Raw genomic sequence first — 22,264 nt, forward strand, 5'->3', positions numbered from 1 at the left:
ACTTACACAGGCACAGTGGCATTCTCCACGGGGCACCAGCCCCACATCTCACAGGTCCTGTGGGTCCCATTGAACACCACACACTGGCCCATTTTTGTGCCTTGAAAACATGAGACAAACTCCAGGCCTCCAGTCTCCAAAGGGCCTGGGAAGAGAGTGGGCAGGGGGCTGCTGGCAGAAAGAAGAGACGCAGAGCCATCACTGGGTCTGCATAAGGGAGACACCCAGGGTCCCAGCCCGGCCCCCTGAACACCATCCCAGTGCTGGGGCTGGAAGACGGAGCCCACAGTTACCGTGGCTGTGCATCCCAGCCTCCCCTTGAGGACAGTCCTTATCAGCCCAGCAGGTCCCCAGTGGGATGGAGGGGGCTGAGGTGGTGAGAGAGCAGAGATGTCCAGGCCCAGGAGGTGTCTCCCCTGCGTGACCCAGCCCTGCGGTCCCCAGGGACACGCCCCTCCCCTGCTTAGCCCCCAGGTTCCCTGAGTTTGGGGCACATGGGAAAGCTGGAGGGTGCAGATGAAAGGAGGTACTCAGAGGGGGAGGGCGAGCAGCCCCCCAGCCAGATAGGGCTGCAGCGCTGTCTCCCAAGGGAGAGCGAGACTCCTTCCTTCCTGACAGTTCTGTCCCTGTGGGAGCAGAAGTGACTCCTCTAGGCCCAGCTCCTCTGGTCCAATTCAGACGACAGAATAGGGAAGGTGGAGGGACTCTGAGAGGGTGAGCTCATGCCAGGGTGGAGGTGCTGGGTGTGGCACACAAAGGGTGGGACCCTCCTCAGAGGAGCCTCTAGGGAAGTGGGACCTCACACACTGGCCAAGGGACCACAGGCCAGTCCCTTCCTGGCTTGTTCTGCTGTAAACAGGGACATTAGTGCCTGCACAGGGTCACAGAGTTCTGGGCATCAGCCAGGAGGGCATGAGAGCTGAGCTCTCTGGAAGTCTCAGACCCCGGAGAGGAAGCACCCTTAAGTGTCAGGCAGTGGCACAGACATGGCTCTGCCAGGCGGAGGGTGGGCGCCGCTGTCCAGGGCCCGTGGCTCAGGGGCAGCAGGAGGAACACAGCATGAGGGTGGCAGGAAGGCCTGGGGACTCCGAGAAGCCAAAGGAGATGGTGGGACTTTGTGGGGATGGGACTGTGAGAAGTGGGCAGAGGACAGCATGGGGCCACCTGCTCTGCCTCGCTGTCCCTACCTATGTCCTGAGTCTGCCCCTCCTCTCCACCCTGGCTGAGCCACCATCTCCTCTGACCAGACCCCATGGTGACCAGCATGGGCCCCACCTCTGCCCCCATCCACCTCCCTCCAGTAGCCCACGTGGTCCATCCCAATGCACAGACGGTCACGTGCCCCTCCCGTGAGCCCATCTGTGGCTCTGCTGCTGCTGGATCCACTTCAGCTTCTGAGAGGGGCTCACAGGCCCTGTGAACCAGGGCGACCCCCTTCCTGGCCCTGTCCACACCTAGGGACAACCCCACTCAGTGCAGGGAGCCCTGGAGGGGCCTCATCTCACACAGCTCAGGGCCTTTGCCCACGCAGCCCCCTCTGCCTGGACATCCTCAAGATCCCCCTCCAGCCTCACACCCTGCAGGAAACCCTTCCTGAGGCCCTGGGTTGGCTGACGTGCCTCCCTGGGTCACCCAGCTGCAGCTTCTGCCCCCCTCGCAGGATGGCCACCTTGGCGGTGCTGTCTGTGCAGGAGCTCCGTGAGGTGGGGAGGGTGGAGTTTTGCAAGCCTGGTCTGGGAGAGTTTTGACAGGTGTTTGCTGGAGGCTGTGACACCACGTGGACACAGTGTATGTGCTGGGAGGGACCAGACAACCAGGCCCCTGAGAGGAGCTGGCAGGAACTCCACTATTTTCAAGAAGCCGGCTTGTCAGATCTGATGGATTACCCAGCCCCGGCAGTTTCGAGGGAAGGGCCAGAAGCCCGGACAAGGGCAAAGAGGATCACACAGATTCCAGAAAAAACAGGCCTGTGGCCCCAACACAATTTCAGGACAGTCTACAAACTGAACATTAACTAGACGTCTCTGAGCATTTAGAAAGGGAAGGACGTCGTGTGTGTTCCCAAACGTCAGCACATCCTCTGTGCCCATGCCTCACCTCGTTGTAGACGGGGCCAACCAGGGACATGTGGCACCCCAGCCACTGTGGTGGGACCAACAACCAGGACTCAGGGGACAGGTGGCCACACAGTTACCCTCCAGCCCAGCAAGCAATTCAGTGTTGGTCAGTTAAAGAAAGATGTCACCGTGGAGGCAGGCTTCCAGGGCTGTGTCCTGGGTCCCAACTGTTCACACAAAATCCACAACTGGGGAACCTCACAGAGAACAAGAGTGGAAGGATCCAGAAGCCCACTGCTCAGGGGTGCAGAGTCCCATCACCCACAGGCTGGAGGCCTTGGGTCAGTGACTCAGCCTGGCTGAGCCTCAGTCTTCTCCTCTTCAATGGGGCCTGCAGTAATTCCTGCCAGGCAGGGTGCTTGGGAGACGAAATGAAATGATTCAGGAAAGGTCTCAGCTCAGAGCCTGGGCTACAGCAGTGCATGCTGAGCCTCAGGCACCTGGGAAGGAGAAGGGGGGACACGGCTGTGACCCAGGGCTGGCGGAGGAACCAGGGACCCACTGGGAGGCTCCCAGGCAGCCTGACCTCTGGGCATCTGCCCTGAACTCAACTCGTTCTGGCATCACAAGGAAATTGGTCACCAAGAAGAGCATGTTCTCTCCCTGGACAGCAGGGGTCTGGGCCCATCGAGTCATCCACCCTGTGCCTGAGGAAAATGCCTCCAGTGAGGCGAGTTGAGGCAGAGACGGGAGGCTGACTGGGTTTCCAGCCATTTCTGAGCCACTTTCCACAAATTTGAGGCAAGTTTTTTTCTCATGTTCACGCTCATTCACTCAGCCAGAATTTTCCATGAGCCTCCTGCTTCTAGGCACTGAGGATCCAGAGCTAAATTGGGCTGGGCGCCCGCCCAGGCTAGTGGGGAGGTGGACCCCTCACTGCACGCATGGCCGGGGGCCAGAGGAGCAGGTGGTAAGCTCTGCCCAGGAAAAGGCAGGGGCTGTGGGAAAGGGTGGCTGGCACTGTGTGCTGCCCATGACAGCTCTGCATGTGTGGGGAGAGGCACACCCAGGAAGGGGAGGGGAGGACTGGGCAGAGGGCAGTGGGGGTGGCAGCGGTCAGGATCTGCAGGGACCTGGTGGCCACCATCACGGAAAGGGAGCCTCCAAGGTGGCAAGCAAGGGCTGGCAGGCTCTGATGGAGTCACCTCTGGAAGCTCAGGCTGGCTGCTGTGTGGAGCGCACCTGGGGGCCACAGGAAGACCACAGGGACAGTGGGGGCAGCAGGGAAACCATCACAGATGGAATGGACAGGAGGGAGGGGCAGGGAGGTGTCAAGCTGGGTCCAGCGTTGGCACTGGGGACGTCATGGCATCATTGGATGAAAAGAGGCCCCCCTGGGAGAGGGAGAGGGTTCCCTTGGATGAGGTGGGTGTCCACCAGGAGGCAGCTATACTGGGGCAGGTGTCCCCAGGGTACAGTGTGGGCATCAGCAGAACAGAGAAAACGGGGGCTGTGGAGGATCTGGGTGGAGGGAGGAGGAGATGGAAGGCAGCATGGGGCAGCAGAGGAGGCACCAGCTCACAGGGCCCAGGGCAGGGAGGGAGCATTCAGGAGCTCCAGGCCCTGTCCCCCTGCCCCCACCCCTCCCTCAAGCTCAAACCTTGAGTCCCCAGACCCTCCACTCTTCTGGATGCCCCTTTGTAAATGCAGTCCCTCTGGCCCGGCTTCCTGACCCATCCCCCTGTCCACCTGGAAACCTCTTACACATCCCTGAGAGCCTGTCCAGGGCCACTCCTCTGTCAGGCCAATCCTGAGCCTGGCCCTGTGACAGTGCCAGCAACCCCTCTGGCATCACATCCCCTCTTGCACACACTCGCTGCAGGGGTGGGGTCACAACTGTCAGCGCCTGGCAGCAGCACCCAGACACCCACCTGTGGTGGCTTCACGAATTCACCATGTCCCACCTCTGGGTCCCCAGTTCCTCGATCTGTGTCATAGAAACTCCCTTGAGTTTGGTGACGATGGAAATCTGAGAGTCCAGGTCCTGCTCCTGGTAGCCTTTTTTGGCCAGGAGGGCCCACCTGGGAGGGAGGCGATGGGCAGTGTGGCGTGTCCCCCACACATGGTGAGCAGCCGCAGAGCTGGCCCTGCCCACTCAGCCCGTACACACCCTATAGGCTCCCAGCACAGCGTTCAGGCCCCGCCTCTTCTCCAGCCTCATTTCCACCCAAACACTCCACACAGGCCAGACATCGTGGCCACCCATCAGAGAGCCATGCGCTCAGACTGAGCTGCCCACCTCCTCCCTCACCAGCCCTCACCCTCCCCTGCCCCGGCCACACCCAGCTCCTCCTCAAAGGCTCCCCTGACCCAGCACAGCTGGTGGCCTTTCTCAGGGGCCTCAGGGCTGCAGCTCTCACAGGGGTCAGGGACTACCTCCTGCCCTCCCGGGGCCTCCTGGGCAGGGCGAGACCATCCTGCTCTGTGCCCAGAGCCCAGCACGGGACTGGGGACAAGGCCCAGGAAAGGAGGCAGGTGGGCACACAGGAGGACACAAGCACACGGCTCACTCTTGTCCCTACTTGCCTCTAGACAGATAGAGATCCTTCCTTCTGCCCCTCCCCTGTTCCAACATGCCCCCTCCACCACTGCCAGCCCAGCCCCTGGAGAGTCAGACCCCCAACCCTCAGCCCAGCAGGACCAGTCAGGGTCCCTCCAGCCAACCTGCCCAGGAGCCATTCTCTCACCCACCAAGTAGACCAGGACCCCGAGCTGCAGCAGCCTCTGCAGGGCGCCCACCCGCCACTTCCTGGTCATCACCTACTTCTCAGTTTTGTAATCCAGAAGCCCCCAGCCTGTCCCAGCCCCTGGGGAGCCCCTGCTCTCAGCTCCTGCTGGCTGCTGGGAGCAGGAGTCAGCACAGCAGCTGCAGCCCCAGCTGAACAGGAGGCAAAGCAGGGGCCCAGGCCAGGCCAGTCCAGGCCAGCAGCGTTAAAGGGACACTTCCACTGGGGGCAGGGTCCAGCCCCACCCCAGCCCTGGGCTCAGCCCCAACCCCCAGCTGCCCTGGGCCTCCCTTCCTCCCCACACTCCCTCTGCTGGGCCCTGGGGCACAGACAGGAGCAGCTGCTTTCCCCTGCCCTTTGACCTCACTTCCTTGTGGGCTGAGTTGGTGACAGGTGTTATAGGTACTTTGAGAGGGTGGCATGGGGTCTGCAGGAGCCCAGAAGAGGGGCCAAGGAAAACTTCAGGAAGAAGGGCCCTCTGAGCTGACACTGCAGATTCTGAAGTTCAACAAGCGAAGCTGGGGAGGGATGTTCCTGGTGGAGGAGGCCGCACATGCGACGCTAGAGCAGGAGAGAGAACTGGGACCCACAGAGAGAGAGCATGACTGTGGCTCCAGAGAGGAGGGTGGCTGGCTCTGCAAGGTCCCCCAAGCCCTCTTGTGCTATGCTCCTGTACAGCTGCTCCACCCGGCAAGCAAGCGCAGGAACTGAGAACAGCTCTGGAGTCAGGCCCATTCCTCAGTCTGCTGAAGTGGGGTGATGAGGGACTCACTGGCCCCTTCTGCGCAGTGGCCAGGAGTGGGCTCAAGGTCAGCAGAGGCCATGGGCGGTTTCTGCAGTGATCAATAACACAGGGTCACCCAGGCAACAGAGGAGCATGTCTCTACTGGCTGAGGGGGGAGCCTGTCCGCTGCCCGCCGCATACAATAGGTCCATGTGCCCAGCGGGTCCGCCCACATCCTGGGCCATGCTCTAGGTGCCCCCTGACTCAGTCCCAGCCTCAGTGCCAGCATGGCTAAATGGGCGGAACCATGAGGGTCCCTACGAGAGGTCTGGGGAAAGGGAAGAGCCGGTGGAGGAGGCAGAGGCTGCTGGGCGTCCTGCAGGGGTCCCGGGGGCCGAGGGGCCTTCGCAGGCGGGTTTGGACTCTGACCTGTGGACAGCAGGTGCGGGGCGGGGGGTTCAGGTCTGTCTCCTCATGTTGAGGGCTTCTAGGCGAGGGTGTATGGGGCAGGCTGGGGCCGAGGGGACAGGGCAGCCGGGTCCAGCAGAGAGCACATCCCTCCGTGGGACACCTGCAGGGCAGCTGGCAGCCCCTCCAGCCTGGTGCGCTCCAGGAAACGCTCTTGGCAGCAGCAGTTATTCCCATGAGAGCACGCTTCCAGAATGATGTTAAAGTGCAAAAACTCAGCCAAAGAGTCTAAGGAGGTGTGTCCCACCCCCTCCTGAAATGGAATCAGGGCTGGGTTTTCAGAACCCACAGGAAAACTAAGCTAATGGATGTATAGAACTTGGAATTATTTCAGTGTTGTGCCCTATAAAATGTTCATGAAACATACGTGGTCTGCGATGCAATAGAAAAGACATAGTGTGCACTTTGCTGTCAGACAGGCGGGTCCTAAGCCTGGCTCTGCCAGGATCAGCTACTTCTAGCTGTGTGACTTTGAGGAAAGGACTTGCTTTCTCTGAGCCTCAGTGTCCTCATCTGTATATGGGGCAGGAGTGGCTACTAGCACAGGAAGAAATGCCTCTAGAGGGGAAACAGGCTGGGGAGTGACAGAGGGCAGGGGAGGAGGCAGGCGGCGGTGCCTGGGGAGGCAGCCACACCTAGCCCCTGTCCCCTATCAGTCACTGTGGGCTTGGAGAGCTGGTCAAGGACATCCTCTCACTGAGGTCTCCCCGGGTCCACAGCGTCGTGCCTGCCTCCTGCTTTCTGTGCCAGGGAAGCGCCCCAGAGCTGAACCTGCGGCACCATGGCCTGGCGGCCCAGCCACCCCCGGAGGGACTCTGGGCCAGGCTTGGAGGGGAGGACCTGGGAGGCAGCAGCCATCGGAGTGGCCCTCCCTGAGCCCATCCCACACATTCCCCACCCTTGATCTGTGACAGGTATGTCCCATCCCCCACATCTGGGTGGCAGATGGGATCCAGGCTGTGACAGAGATCACTATAGGGGCTGGGGAGCCCCCCTAATGCACTAGAGGGTCAGGGAAGGCTCCAAGAGGTAAGGTGGAGCCTAGACGGAGAAGCAGGCGTCCCCTGGGCCTGTGGGAAGGGGAGGGCCTTCCAGGTGGAGGGCGTCAAGTGGGCGGAGCCCTGGAAACAGGAGCCAGGGTAGTGAGCAGCTATGTGTGAGGCCTTCATCCCTGGGGAGGACCAGGCCCTCAGGCCCCCCTCTGTCCCAGGGGACCCAGGCTCTGGCTTCCACGCTGACCTCCAATCTCTGTGTCAAGCGGCTGGACCTTGGGGACATTGGGCTGTGTGGGGCTAGTGCAGAGGCCCTGGCAGGTGCCCTGAGCAGAAGCAGCAGCATCTGTGGGAGGTGCCCAGCCTGGGACAGGTGGGCTGACTTGAGTCCTCCCTTTCCTGAGGGGTATGGGCCCCCCACAGCCAGGTCTTTTCCCCCTGGACCTGCTGGGGTTTCTGGGGGAGGGGCCTCAGCACAGGGTGGGGTGGGTGGGGTGGAGTTAGACCCTCTGTGGTGCACCCAATGCTGGATGCCACTCCCTTGGTGACCCACCCCACCCCTCCACGCCCCTCCTCTGCTGGCCAGCGCCTCCTGCATGTGGTGGCCTCCCAAAGCCCTAATGCAGGGTGGGAGGGTACTTCCACACAGAGAGATGGGGCTGGCAGTGTGAGAGGAGGGAGGTCTGGGTGGGAGTTGGTGGGGCTGGATGCAAATGCCATCTCTGCCACAGAAGATCAGGGTGACCCTGGGCAAGCAGCTCAACCTTGCCGAGCCTCAGTCTCCAGTCTGTGAAATGGACCCCACAATGCCACTCAGCCCTCGGGGTTGTGATGAGCATTAAATGCTCAGCAGAGTGTCTGCCCGTTTACATGCTCCATGCATGGCCCCTTGGGCTGTCATTGTCAGTCCCCAGATATGTGCAGTGGAGGCTCTGGCAGGGTTATATTGCTGCCAGGCACGAGCCATCAATGAGGTGGGTGTGGCTCCATCCCAGCATCCTCCACGGCACCACAAAGGAGGTGGTCTTAACCCCTTGACAAAGGAGCTCGTGGACACATGGAGTGGGGTGGGGTATCCAGCCGATGGGTCACAGAGTCACCATGCGACCCCAGGACAGTCTGCCTGCAAAGCCCCTCCCACGGCCTCAGGCCTGGAGTTTGGGGGATGGAGGAAGGTGGAGGAGGGCAGTGCCTGACTTGGATCCCACTGACTGAGGAGGGGTGCCGGCCCCCAGAAGTGGACCTGTAGGAGAACCAGCCAGGAGCGGTGGGCGCCCAGGCTGTGTGTGCCGCCCTGTCAGTGACCCCAGCTGTGCAGAGGGTACAGCTGGCAGGGAACGGCCTGGAGGAGCAGACGGCCCAGCACCTTGCTGAACTCCTGCTGGCCCCCACGGGCCTGAAATCCCTGGACCTGAGCTATAGCCAGCCGAGTGACCAAGCAGGTCCCATCTGGCCTGGGCCATGGTGGGGCGCGTTTTCCTGGGGCAGGGGTGGGTGGAGGTTGGCAGGACCACCCTGAGCATCCGTGCTCTGGCCCCTCTCCCCACGTCCCACCTAGGCCTGCCCCTTGCCCACTCCTTCCACACAGAACTCTTACTGCATTCCCTGGATGTCTCAGTGCCCGCTGCTCCCTGTGCTGGGTGCTGACTTCTTCTGTCTTCTTGTGTAACACTCCCTGTGGTGTCACTGACTTCGTGTGTAACACTCCCTCTGCTGTCTTGGACTTCCTGGGTAACACTCCCATGTGGCATCTTGGATTTTGTGTCACACTCCCCCCAGTGTCTCTGACTTCGTTTGTAATACAACCCCTGGTGTCTTTGACTTCATGTTTAACGCTCCCCATGGCATCTCAATTCGTGTTTCACATTACCCCTCACATCTCTGACTTCATGAGCAAGACTCCCCATGCTGTGTCTGACTTCATGTGTCACACAATACATGTCGTCTTTGAGTTTGTGTGTCACCCTCTCTCTTTCATCTCTGGCTTCATGCTAACACATGCCAAGCGTCTCTGACTTTGTGCTTAACCCCATCCATATCGTCTCTGACTTCCTGCGGAACACTCCACCTTGTCATCTCTGTGTAACACTCCCCACGGCGTCTCTGACTTGATGAGTAACACTCCCCATGCCATGTCTGACTTCACGTGTCACACAATGCATGTTGTCTTTGAGCTTGTGTGTCACACTCCCCCTCTCATGTCTGACTCTGAGTGTCACCCTACCCTTGGTGATTTTGACTTATTTGTAACATTCCCCCTGGCCTCTCTGGCATTAAGTGTAACACTCCACCAGGCTTCTCTGAGTTCGTGTGTGACACTCCCTGTGCCACCTCTGACGTCATGGGTAACACATACCCTGCTGTCTCTGACTTCTTCTGTGACACTGCCACTGGTGTCTTCGATTTTGTGTGTAACACTCTTCATCGCATCTCTGACTTTGTGTGTAACACTCCCTGTGGTGTCTCTGACTTGGTGTGTAACACTCACCCTGGTGTCTCTGATGTTGTAACACTCCATGTACCCTCTGTGACTTTGTGTGTAACACTCCTACTGGCATCTCTGGCTCCATGTGTAAAACTCCATGTGGTATTTCTTCCTTCATGTGTAACACTCACCTGTGATGTCTCAGATTTCATGTGTAAGACTCCATATGGCATCTCTGACTTCATGTGTCACATTGCCTATTATGACTCTGAGATCATGCATCACATTCCACCTGTTGTCTTTGACTTCATGTGGCACACAACACCTTGGGTCTCTGACAAAATCTTGACATCTCTAACTGCTTGTGTAACACTCCCCATAGGGTCTCTGAATCTGTGTGTCACAGTACTTCTGGCATATCCATCGTGTTTAACATTCCACATAGCATCTTGGACTTCCTGTGTAACACTGTCCCTGCCATATCTGACTTCATATGTAACAATCAACTTAGTGTCTGTGAACTCGTGTGTAACTCACCCCCATGGCATTTATGACTTTGTCACAATCCCTGTGGCATATCTGATGTTGTGTGTAACAGTGCCCCTCTTGTATCTGAATTCATGTGTAACTCTCCCCCTGGCCTCTCAGACATCGTGTGTAACACTCCCCCTGTCATCTCTGATTTTGTGCGTAATTTCCCCCTTTCATCTCTGACTTTGTGCGTAACAATCCCTCTGGCATACCTGACTTTGAGGGTCATACTCGACCTGTTGCCTCTGTCTTCGTGTGTCACACTCTCCTAAGCGTCTCTGACTTCATGTGTAACAATCCCCCGTAGTGTCTCTGACTCTGGGCACATGACTCCCCCAGGCATCACAGACTTCGTGTTTAACACTCCCACTGGCATATCTGATTTTGTGTGTCACAGTGCCACTGGTGTCTCTGACTTCATGTGTAACACTCTCTCTGCTGCCTCTGTCTTCATGTGTAACATACCCCGGTGGCATCTCTGACTTTGTGCATAACACTCCCCCTGGCATCTCTGACTTTGTCTGTCACAATCCCTGTTCCGTCCCTGACTTCTTGTGTCACACTCACCCTGGCATCTGTGACTTCATGTGTCACACTCCACCTGGCATCATGTCTTCATGTATAACAATCCCTGTGCCATCTCAGACTTCGAGTGTCACCCTCCACCTGGTGTCCCTGACATCAGGGATAACACTCACCCTGACGTTTCTGACATCGTGTGTAACACACTCAGTGGTGTCTTTGACTTTGGGTGTGACACTCACCCTTGTGTCTCTGAGTTCATGCATCACACAGCCCCTGCTGTCTTAACTTTCGTGTATAACACACCACCTGACATCTCGGACATTGTGCCTAACACTCCCCGTGGTGTCTGTGAATTCATGCCCACATGCATCTGTGGCGTTTGTGACTTTCTGTGTCACACTCCTACTGGTGACTCTGACTTTGTGTATAACACTCTCTGTGGAGTCTCTGACTTCATGTGTAACACTCACACTTGTGTGTCTGACTTCGCATGTAACACTCCAACTATTGTCTTTGACTTCCTGCGTAACACTCCCCTGTGGTATCTCTGAATTTGTGTGTAAGACTCCCCCTGGCATCTCTGACTTCATTGTAACACTCCGCTTCGTGTCTCTAGCTTCTTGTATAACACTCCATTTGGCATCTCTGACTTCATGTGTCACACTTCCACTTGCATTGCTGACTTTGTGTCTAACACTCCCCCTGGGGTCTCTGACTTCTTTTAGAACACCAAACCAGGTGTCTCTGTCTTCACACATAACACTCCTCCTGTCATCTCTGAGTTTGTGTGTAAAACTTCAACATGGCATCTCTGACCTCATGTGTCACACTCTCAGTGGCTTCTCTGAAGTTGTATGTAACACTCCCGATTTCATTTCCAATTTCATGTGTAACTCTCCCTCTGGTGTTTCTGACTTTCTGTGTAAAAGTCCCCTTGTCATCTCTGATGCTGTGTGTAACACTCCTCCTGGTGTCTTTGACTTCATGTGTAACACGCCCTGTCAGCTATGACTTTGTGGGTAACACTGCATGTGACGTCTCTGACATCGTGTGTAACACACCCCCATGGCGTCACTGAATTCATGAGTAACATTGCATTTGGTGTCTGTGAATTCATGTGTAACACTCCCCAGTTGTCTGTGATGTTGTGTGTAACACTCCAACTGTCGTCTCTGACTCTTGTGTCACTGTCCCCATGGCTATTGTGACTTCATGTGTAACTCTCCTTGTGGCATCTCTGACATCTTCTGTCATGCTCCACTTTTCATTTCTGAATTCTAGTGTGACACTCCCCATTGTGTCATGTCTTCGTGTTTCATGCTTCACCCATCGTCTCAGACTTCATGTGCAACCCACTTCCTGGCATGTCTGACCTCACGTGTAACACTCGCCCTGTCATCTCACACTTCGTGTGTCACAGTCACCCTGTCATCTCTGACTTCTACACAGTGGGGAAGTAGGCTTCCCTACTCTCCTCCCAGCCTGGAAGGGTCTGAGGAAGGGGAAGTCCCCGCATCTGGGAGCCTGGGGCTCAGACCCGGCGCTGGGCCTGGAGTCTGCGCGCTGTTCTCAGGGAGGCCGCGCGGGGCCCGCCCCTCCTGCAGGGAGCTCTCCGCGGTGCTGAAAGTGCCCGCCCAGGCGCGTCAGGCCCCGCGGGCTGGCTGGGTGCTCTGCCCAGTCAGTGCATCGGTTTCCCTCTGTGCGTTTCTTCAGACCAGCCTTCCCAGACCTGTGGTGGGTGCTGGGAGAGGGGTCAAATTCAGGTCCCTGAGGGCCCCTGGGCTGGTGGGAGAGATTAGCCAAGCAGAGACAGGTCTGATGGCCAGATCCCGGAAGGAGGGAAGCACAGTGGACGTGGGGCCTGACACTGCCCAGCCCAGCCAGGTGGGCAAGGCTTCCTGACACCGTGACCCCAGGTGAGAAGGAGGAGGAGCTGTTCACCAGGTGAAGAAGGGCGTCAACAGTTCCACACAGGGGGACAGCCTGGAGGCATGTTGCTCCCGGCACTTTTGAGATTTGGATGCAGGTCAGACTGGCTGGGTGCTGACAGAGCCGGGAGCAGCGTGGGTGGGGCTTCTGCCCATTTTACATGCTGAATGTCTCTCAGGGTTTCTTAACCCCACACGGCCCCCACTTTCCTTTCTCTACCACCCCTGCCTCCTCCCACCACAGCTGTGCTGGCCTTGTCACTTCTTGCCTATAGACTATGGCACAAGCCTCTCAATAGTCCCCTGGCCTCTTGTCTCTGCCTCTGCTGGCCCCAGTCCATGCCCTACACCCACTGCTAAGGAGTCCAGCCTTGTCACTTCTTAAAGCCCTCCCTGCCTCCTCACCACTGATAGGGCAGTGCAAACTCCCTTGTCCTATCATTGAAGTCTCTCAGCATCTTTCGAGTGCCCATCGCTCCTATCTCATTTTACTGGCTTACCCCCACCTGCCACCAGCGCCAGGCCTGTGTGCATTTCTACAAGTGCCCCGTGCTCCCTTGGCCTCCACACACTTGCTCTTTCCTGAGTCTGCTCTCCACTATGTGTGCACACGTGCATGAGGACTCCCTCTCTTCAAGGTTATCTCCTCAGTCCTCACTTTCCTGACCCCCACAGCAGGGTTAGCATCCACTCTGTTCCCATGCCTCCCTGTTTGTAGTCTAGAATAGCTCACATCCCATTAATTTGTATTATTGTCTCTCCCATTAAATGTGAAACCCTTGAGGGCAAGCAGGCCCATGTTGGGGTCAGCTCCATGACCCTCATGCCCAGCAGAGACCCTGGCACACAGTGGGCATCAGCATCATTTTCTGAAGGAGTAAACAGTGAATAAGAAAGTCTCTCTTGGTGTTTCTGAAGGGTGGACACTTGGGCCAGCCCTGGCAGAAAACACAGGACTCACCGAGATTGACATGAGCTGGAATCACCTTCGAGGCCCAGGAGGCATGGCCTTTGCCAGGGGACTGGAGGTATGAGGCCCCACACCTCAGCCCCTCTGGCCTGTCTTTTGGGGGCAGGTCTCCCAGGGGCCAGCTCCCCGTTTTGCAGCACTTCAGAAGTGAACCTTGGATCTTTTAAGCAGAGCTTCAAGAATATTTCGTTAAGTGACTTAAGTTCCACTTAGTGACAGCTCCACTTGATGACAACAATGTCCTCTCCCCCTGTGCCCACTCTCACATCACTCACTGAGGGTTTTGAAGCTGACTGTCACACCCTTCCCCAGACATCACAGACACTTGGCTGGTAGGGACATGGTGCAGTCTGGTGACACATGCTCACTGTTGGACATACACAGTTGCTTCCCAAGATGACACCCTGGCACCCTTGGGTCCCAGCACACTCTCAAACAGCCCACCTACTCCCTTTGATATTGTGGCTTGTAGCCCTTGGGAACAGGTGGCTCAAGCTCCTGCCAGGGTGGCACGAGATGCCTGCAGTGCTCTTAGTGCTGGCTCCTTGTGTGGTCCTCCTCAAGGAAGGGCAGCTGCTGCCTTGCCCTCTGACAGGAGCTGACCTGGGCTCCTGCCCACAAGGTGGCAGGTCAGGCTCTGTCTTCCTAGCACATCCACGAACTCCACCCTTCTCCCCATCACAGCCCCCAGCAGCTCTTCACTGGAGCCCCCCTGGGCCCCTGAGCTGCTCTGTGCCTCAGGGTCCCTGCCCTTGAGAGGCTCCCAAGTGGGCATGGGGGCTGATCGCTGTGTCTCTGGGGCCTGCTGCTGTGTGGCAGCCCCCAGGCCCTGAGGGTCATTCACATCTATGCCTCTCTGTCTGCTGGGCTTCCAGGGGTTCAGCTCTACTGTCGCCACCATCCAAGCCACAGAAGCTAACCTGGACTCTGTCCTTCAACACTTGGTCCACAGTCTTTGCACCTCGGGCTTCCTGGGCTCTGAGGCTGTGGCCCCTGACTTTCTCCACCATCACATGAGGTCCCATGGCTTCGCCCTTTTGCTTTCCAGGAAAACATCTTCCTGAGAGTCCTGGACATCTCATACAATGGCCTTGGAGATTCTGGAGCCTTTGTGGTGAGTGAGGCACTTAAGATCAATAACGTGTTGGAGGAACTCAACATGAGGTGAGGAGCATGGGGTGCCCCCAGTGTCACAGTCTCTGGGCCCATAGCCACCCCAGGGACCAGGGGCTCTATGATCTTGCTGCTGTTCACCACTTTAATTCCCGAATCTACCACAGTCTACCCATGATGGGGCCTGAGCCGCAATCCGAGAGCGCCCAGCTCCATCCTTCTCGCTCGAGTTCATCATTCGAACTCTGGGGCTCGTGATTTCCACTGCACAGGCCGGGGCTGGGAATCACACATGTGTGTGTGAAGCATCTTCAGAGAGCCCGGTGCAGGGGGGGTGCTCACATGCTCTGCTCAGCTCATGGCTGCTGGGGGCCTGCTGTGTGGGGGCTGCTCCTCTAGGCCCAGGCAGGGTCCCAGGCCTCAGCAGGGAACCAGAGCAGGGGCCGCAAGCCAGAGGGAAGGAAAAAGGAAGAGGCCTGACAGGTCATGGCTGCTGGGGTGAGCAGGGCCTACCTGCTACAATCTTACCCACCTTTGCTCCCCGTGGGAGGAGCCAAGGCCAGCGGAGGCCACTAGTGATGCTGAAATTTGAGGCCAGAGCTGGGGTCTGAGGAGTCAGAGAGAAGTGGGACTGGCTCCAGGACAAAGTGGCCAAGAGGGTGCTGAGGCCTGGAGTTCAGGTCCAGCAGGAGGAGGAGGAAGAGGATGTGGGGAGGGAGCTGGGTGGTTTTCCAGAACAGCTGCTGTTGTGGTGATAGGGACAGGGTGTCAGCTGGAGCACAACACGTGGGAGCACCTGCTGAGCTCTGAGGGCCAGGGAGCAGTGGCTGGTCTCCACCAGGAGGGTCACTCTAGGCATGTTTTCTGGGTGATCTGAACACTGGGGGCCTCTGATGAAGCAGGGTCATTATCCAGCTTCTACTCACTGACCTGCCCAGGGTCCCCAGGATGTTGGTGTAGCTGGAATGTGACTCCTGACACAGTGATGCACCAGCACCTCCAGCTGGGACCCTGGGGAGATCTGTGTGGAAGGCAGCACAATGCTCGTGTCTTTCTGTTGCAGCAACAACCACATCTGCAGTGGCAGACCTGAGCCTGGGCCTCCAGTCAACCAGACACTGAGGACTCCTGTTGGGAGTGCTGGCCTGATGGGGGAGGCCCCAGCACAGACCTGCCTGTGCCTGTCCACACAGATCCCTCCTCTGTCACGTCTCTCCACTCCAGTGGCAGGGTGCATAGGTTCCAGAGCCCCAACAGTGAGAGGGCCTCGTGGATTCTTCTTGTGACCACTTCTTCCCTTTGCCATCACTCACCCACCTCTGGCCTGGCCCATGCACTTCCGCAGACTCCTCCCCTCCATCCTTCCCTCCCAGCTGTCCTTCCTCCTCCTCAGCCCACTGGACAGCTGCTCTGCTGTGATGGCCGGGGCACCCTCGCTTCCCCTTCATCTTCTCCCCTGCTCTTCCTCTGGCCTTGCTGGAACCCAGGCTCAGACCTACCTGTGGCTTTGTGTGCACAGCAGGGGTTCCTTCCTCCAGGGTTGCCAGTGGGGAGGGAGTTGCTGAGCAGGGCTGAGAGCAGAAGACAGAGAAGGGAGGGTGCAATGGAGGGTGGAGCAGGTCCACAGGGACCACTGTGCCAAAAGCACGAGCTCAGAGGACAGTACCACCAGCTCCAGAGGATCCAGCCCTGCCTGGCCCTCAGCTCCCTCATCTGGCAGAGGCGCCCCCTGCAGCACCCCATCCCCAGCCTGAGGCTCACCCCTCTCCTGCCCTTCGCTGGAACCCAGACCTCTCTCTTAAGCTCTGGATCCCCATTTCCAGCCACCTGCTGGACAGTCCCACAGATGGCCCATAGGGACATGGGATTCTGAGAGTCTGACCTGGACACATCATCTCCCTCTAAGGGCTGCCTCTTGGTGTGGGGGGCCTCCTTCCCATCAGAAGCTGGGCCCAGCACTTGTCCTCCTCTTTCCCACATCTCCCTCCTCCATCTCACCTCCTGCAGAGAGCTCAGGCTGCCTGCTCCTCCTTCTCACTCCCCTCCTCCAGGCCTGTGCTCCTGCTACTTCCTCCTCTCTGGCCCTTCCTGCCCACCTGCTCCCAAGTGATCTTTCTACTCCAGAAACATGCCCCTGGCCCTCCTGCTTTAAAACTGTCAGCAGCTCCCCTCTGGATGAATCCAGGCTTAGCAGTGTGTCATTCACAGCACGCCCTCAAGGTCTGGGCTGTGCCAACCCCCCTCTTCCCTCCCACTCTGAAATCCATCCTCTCACTCCAAGCTGCCTGGAAGTCTCCATGCACACGGGGCGGTTTCTCCCTCTGCGTTGCTCCTGCTGCTCTTCTTGCTGAAATGCCCAGCTCCGCCCACCTCACCTGCAGAGCTCAGCTCAGGGGCTCTATCCCCATCAGACCTTTACCCCCAGGAGAGCTGGCGCACACTCTCTCCTTGCACGCATCACTCTGCATTTTTGTGATGTTCCTTTTCCTCTCCTCCCCCGGTGGGTGATCCCTTTACAGACAGGAGTGTGTCTCATGTGTCTGTGTCTTTGTCTCCTGCACAGAGCCAGGCACTGGGTGGGCACTCAGCCAGCATCCACCCCCTTCCTCTTTCCTGGCCCTGCAGCCTCACCCAGGGCATTCTGTCCCATGGAGACACTTCTGAGCAGAGGCGGTGGGGCCGTCCTCGGCCCTGTCAGCAGAGATGAGGAGTCCCTGATTCCCTCTCATGCTGGTCTCTCGGCCTCCCTGGGCTCAGCTGCTCTCAGTATCGTGCGTGTGTTTCTTAGGTGTCTGCTTTGGTGTTCTCCAGTCTGTGCAGGGGGACCCAGTGTCTGCCCCGGAACTGCTGGATTATCTGTAAGAGCTTTTCCTAAACCCTACCTCGGTCCTCCCAGCAGCCCTGTGAGGCGTCATTTAAGGGAGAGAGTGGGGATTGGACACCTAGAGTGTCCTGCCCAGATGCGTGGCGCCGCCGAGTCCACGCTCCAGCCCAGGCCTCAATGTGGGTCCTGACGCCCCTCCGGCTCCACTCCTGCTCCTGACTGGGGTGCCGCCCTGGCCTCACCTCGGACTCCTGCCTGGGCTCTTTACCAGCTGAGAGAGAATAGCTGGCTCAGGGGCACGATGCTCCCTGTTCACTGAAGTTTGGATTTGCAGGTCCAGCACTCGCAGGGCGGCCCCTCCCCCGCCCGCACTGCCTGCAGGGGGATCGTGGTCCTGAAAGAGTCACTGTGCGGCTGTGAGGGAGATCAGGACCCCTTTCACTCAATTTTGACTTTTTAATGTAGAAAAAATGTCATTCTTTCCCAAGGCAGTTAAACACTAAGGAGAGAACCCCAAGTACGAATTATTAAAAGAAAGTCAAGTCCCAAATCACTGCTTATTCCAACGCTGATTCACTTCAGTCCAGACCTGAGTCAAAGCCTCTCCAGAGACCTGTCTTCACAGCTCCTACCCTCAGGCTTGGGACACCTGGTGTCGATCGTCCTTGTTTCCTTCTCCCTTCTCCCTGCCTCGTCTCTACGGCTCCACAGCCAGAGATGAACTTGCCTTGACCACGTCCCTCTGCACCGAGAAGGCTGCTCAGCACTGGATTCCATCATTCTAAAACAAACAGAATACGTGAAATTGTCTTGCAACAGCACATGCTTGTTCAATACGATGTACGGTTATTGTCAGAAGCATTAGTATAATGGAAACCCCATAGGGTTTTAGCCACACAGGCCTGGGACCAAATCCTGATCCGTCAACATTGGATCTTAGATTCTGAATCAGAGATCAGCTCTAGTCTGGATTGTAGGTGTCGCAATCCAATGTACGCATCAGGATAGATGCGGAGAGGGCTGATGGCCACTCTGAGTTTATTATAACCAGCGTTTCAATATACACATAGCTTACAGCTGTTAAACATACACAGGTGTTCTGGATAAAGTAATTAGCGAATGCCAAGAATTCTTAGTGATTTCTCAAGGAGCCCTCCCTTGGCCTCTGTTTTGATATTATGTTATTGCTGTGCTCCTATATTTTTATCTCGGAGCAGGCAAGGTCTCTTAGGCAACGGTCCCTCCTGCTCCTGATATCAATATCGTTTCTCCATCTGTGCCCCTGGGCGGCCGCCGACTGTCTTAGGTTGCCCTGCCCCCCCGGGGGTCTTACCCGTCATTGGCTAACCGGCCTTCTCACCTCCGGGTCACAGTTTGTTGGCAAGCTTTTTCCAGTGATTAGTAACCCTTCCTGTGTCAGGGCCGGCTACATGGATACAATGTTCTATTTCCTGTTCCTTCACTGTTATCATTAGTCTAATCTGCCTAGCCCAGATTGTATCCTCAGCTTTAAGGAAAATCCTTCTGAATCCTTATAGTTCATGTAAAGCCCTCTCCAGGACTCAGCCGTGTGTCCATGTGAAACGGGGCTGGTACCTTCCAGCCAGGGTCACTGTGAGGTGGGATGAGATGACAGACCCTACGGAAAGGGCCTGTGCAGAGACAGACTCAGTGCTGGTTCTCTTTCCCCAACTTCTCTGGTTTTCATTTCCTGTTGAGGAACAAAGTTTATGCTGCAAAGTGCACATGGATTAAGGGCAGAGTCTAGTGAATTTTCACAAACAGCACAGACCTATGTAACCAGCCCCCAGACGCCCCCTGAGCCCCTGCCCTTCTCTCTTTTAATACTTTGAGGAGTAATGACATTGTCATCCAGAAGAGAGAAGCTGTCCTAAGGAACTTCTTTGACACCCTGTGTGTGTGAGTAAAAAAAGTCAAGTTCTCAGAAAGTGACAATGTGCTGCCTGGTCCTGGGTCTCTCCTCAGGATGTCCAGGTGAGCAGAGAGTTTGATGACCTCGCCAGGTCAGTGAAGGTCATTCTTCCAGGGCTTTGCATAAAGACTGCTGCCTGCAGAGTGGATCACAGAACAGAGCTGCTGCCAGCCATCAGCCCGTCCCCACCAACGTCTGCCCCTAAATGACTGTGGAGTGTGGCTTCCTCATCTTCCATCGGCCACTTCAACTTCCACATGGAAGGTTCTGGACCTCGCCATGCCTTGTTACCACCTGAGTGTGCACTGAGTCCCCGTGTCAACTGGGGTGTAGTCCTAGGGAGCTGGCCTTCATGATGACACAGACACCTGTACCCTCCTCAGCCCCCACGGTCCCTGCACTAACCTGGGCCTCCCGCTGCTCTCACTCATGTGGTGAATTCACTCATGGGTGAATTGTATGGTATGTGAATTATATCTAAAGCTGTTACCAAAAACCCCCATATTTTTTGATCCAAATTGAGTCAAAAAAGTATCTGAATGTGTATACACAGAAAAAAGACCAAAAATCCCCTGGCATATTAATAATATTTATCTCTAGGGTGTATTTATGCATTTTGTTTTCTTCATATTTTTCTGCATTTTCCACACTTTCTACACTAAGTATGTGTTATTTTAGAATCAGAAAAATGAATAGTACTTAACAATACAATGTGATACAGGCTACAAGTCACGTGCATGGCATGGTTGGAGCCCTGAGGAAGGAGGGTGCTATGTACTGAATTTTATCCCCAGAACATTCATATCTTGAAGCCCTAACCCCAGTACGACTCTATTTGGAGACAGGAAGTAATTAAGGTTAAATGAGGTCATAAGGGCGGGGCCCTGACCCGAGAGGATGAGTATCCTTATCAGAAGAAGCACCAGAAAACTTGCTCTCTCCCCCTCCCCCATGTGAGCACAGCAAGAAGGCAGCCCTCTGTGGGCCAGGAGGAGAGGCCTCACCAGAAATCAACCCTCCTGGACCTGGATCTGGGACTCCTGGCCTCCAGAAGTATGAGATGTCGACTGAGGAAAAATTCACTACACTTCAAACAGCAGATACTTATTTGGGCAATTAGAATTGCAACTCAGGAGACCCAGATTCAGGCAGAAACCCAAAATGTGTTCCGAGGAAAACGAGGAGGTAAGGGTATAGAAAGGCAAAAAGAGAAAAGTCCCACAGGTCGCTTTGCAAAATTTGTGGTTGGCATTGGCAAAAACTGTTACTTCTTGGCTGTATGTGATCAGTTGCTAAGGCCGTCTCTAAGGCAGGAAGTTCTTATCTTTGAGAGTAAGCGTATCTCTTGAAAGAAGGTCAAGGTGACAACAGAGAAGCACAGCTCAAAAGTTACATTCCGTCTGGTAGAGACGTGGTGTGCCTGCCTGAGCCCCACTTCCTTAATGGCCTCCCAGCTCCATTTTAGTAGCCTTGACAGATGTTACTCTATTTTGTTCTCACTGTCCACATTTCCCCTTCTGATCAAGATCTTTCAGCAGAAAGCATCTTGGATCAACTGTTTGATATATTGATATTTCCCTCATTGCTAGAAATGTTCTTTTCTGGAAAGTCATGTCCCTTGTCGGGGGGAAGCCAAGTGCTCAATCTTCCGTAGGAGAAATGCAGTCAGAGGCTCTGGCGGCATCTGAGCAATAAGGAGGTGGTCAGGAAATGAGTCGTAGGCACAGTCTCTGTGTGGAAAAATATCAAGTCCTTCGGAGTTTGAAGACTGGTTGATCATTTCAAGTTGCTGAGCAATCATTATTCTGGAGGTAGAGACAGACACACAGCATCGCGAAATGCAAGTCATTCATAGCATGAAGGTGACAAAGATCATGCAAATCAGGACAATAATCATTAGTATAACTTGGAGCAGATCTGAGTGAGTAGTAACATAAGAAGCTTAAATACAGTTACACATAGCACATTTCTAATAATCATAAACACTATTGGAAGTCCTGGTCTCATCCAAACACCTAGTCCTGAAGAAAGCCAGCTGAAAACATCGATAGGGAACCAGAGGGTGTCACTGAAAGACATTGGACTGGAGACATCCTGTGACATTATTATGATTTTTCCAAGTTCTAACTCAATGTCACCAGAAGAGTTGATGCAGGTACAGCAGAGGGTGTTGGCTATGACACAGATGCCACCCTGTCCTGCAAGGACATAATGAAGTGCCATTTAATTATCTAATATGACCCTGACTGGGGGATTAGGAACCATTGTTGTTGAGCTAAGGCTCAAGTGACAGAATTTGCCATTGTAGCTAAACTTTTTATCAATTGGTCATCATGGCAACATCAACCCAAGGGACAAAGCCTTTAGCAATGGGAATCAATGGAGAGTAGATGGGGTGTAAAACAAGGTCTCTAAGTCTCACCTAGACCTACAAGATTGTGGTTGGGTTTCTCCTTTAACAAGAACTTGAAAGGGAATATTATGATATCCTAAAGGAATTATCCTGCCGTATGCCAGCTGTCTAGACATTCAAAAGCCCATGGTTCTCCGTAGGTGGAAGGTGTACCCAAAAGGGGACACTTAGAATGCAATATTTTCTAGTTCTGTAGCAGTGTCAGTGGTCAGGGGCCCTTGATAAGGTCCTTTCCAATGGGGCTAAAGGCTGTCCTCTGATGATGCTTCCAGAATACCCAGTCACCAGGCTCTAGACTGTGACCAATAGGATCTTTTAAATTAGAATCCAGGAAAGCATCTTTAATCCTTTAACCTGTTGGTGATGGGCTGAGGATAAGACAGTAGAGACTCACAGCAGCTGGTCACACTCACATAAGACAACAGGGGAGCAGCAGAAGGTTGTGGACCAACAGACACTGATCTGCTGGTGACTGTCACATGTGGAGTAAATTCATTGTTTTCTAAAGAGGCGACTGCCAACAGTCAGCAAGGCAGAAGGCAATACCTTAGGTTAGGGGAGTCCAGTCCACCATA

The 22,264-nt window shown here is 55.6% G+C and overlaps 1 protein-coding gene and 1 long non-coding RNA gene across 6 annotated transcripts in view; both read left to right on the plus strand.

The window, feature by feature from the left end:
• The window catches only part of LOC139045952 (uncharacterized), a 305,429-nt gene that overhangs the window by 66,634 nt on the left and 216,531 nt on the right, over positions 1-22,264 (plus strand). The window lies entirely within an intron of this gene.
• LOC106837299 (leucine-rich repeat-containing protein 74B) lies at positions 5,264-20,703 on the plus strand. Its single transcript, XM_070516718.1, is given in 10 exon segments — positions 5,264-5,502; positions 6,692-6,854; positions 7,255-7,375; positions 8,074-8,076; positions 8,263-8,469; positions 13,355-13,464; positions 14,455-14,601; positions 15,614-15,649; positions 17,277-17,405; positions 19,330-20,703. Coding segments are annotated over 10 exon segments (1,311 nt in total). The 3' UTR covers positions 19,486-20,703.

The sequence above is a fragment of the Equus asinus genome, chromosome 8 (assembly GCF_041296235.1).
Source record: "Equus asinus isolate D_3611 breed Donkey chromosome 8, EquAss-T2T_v2, whole genome shotgun sequence".
NCBI lineage: Eukaryota > Metazoa > Chordata > Mammalia > Perissodactyla > Equidae > Equus > Equus asinus.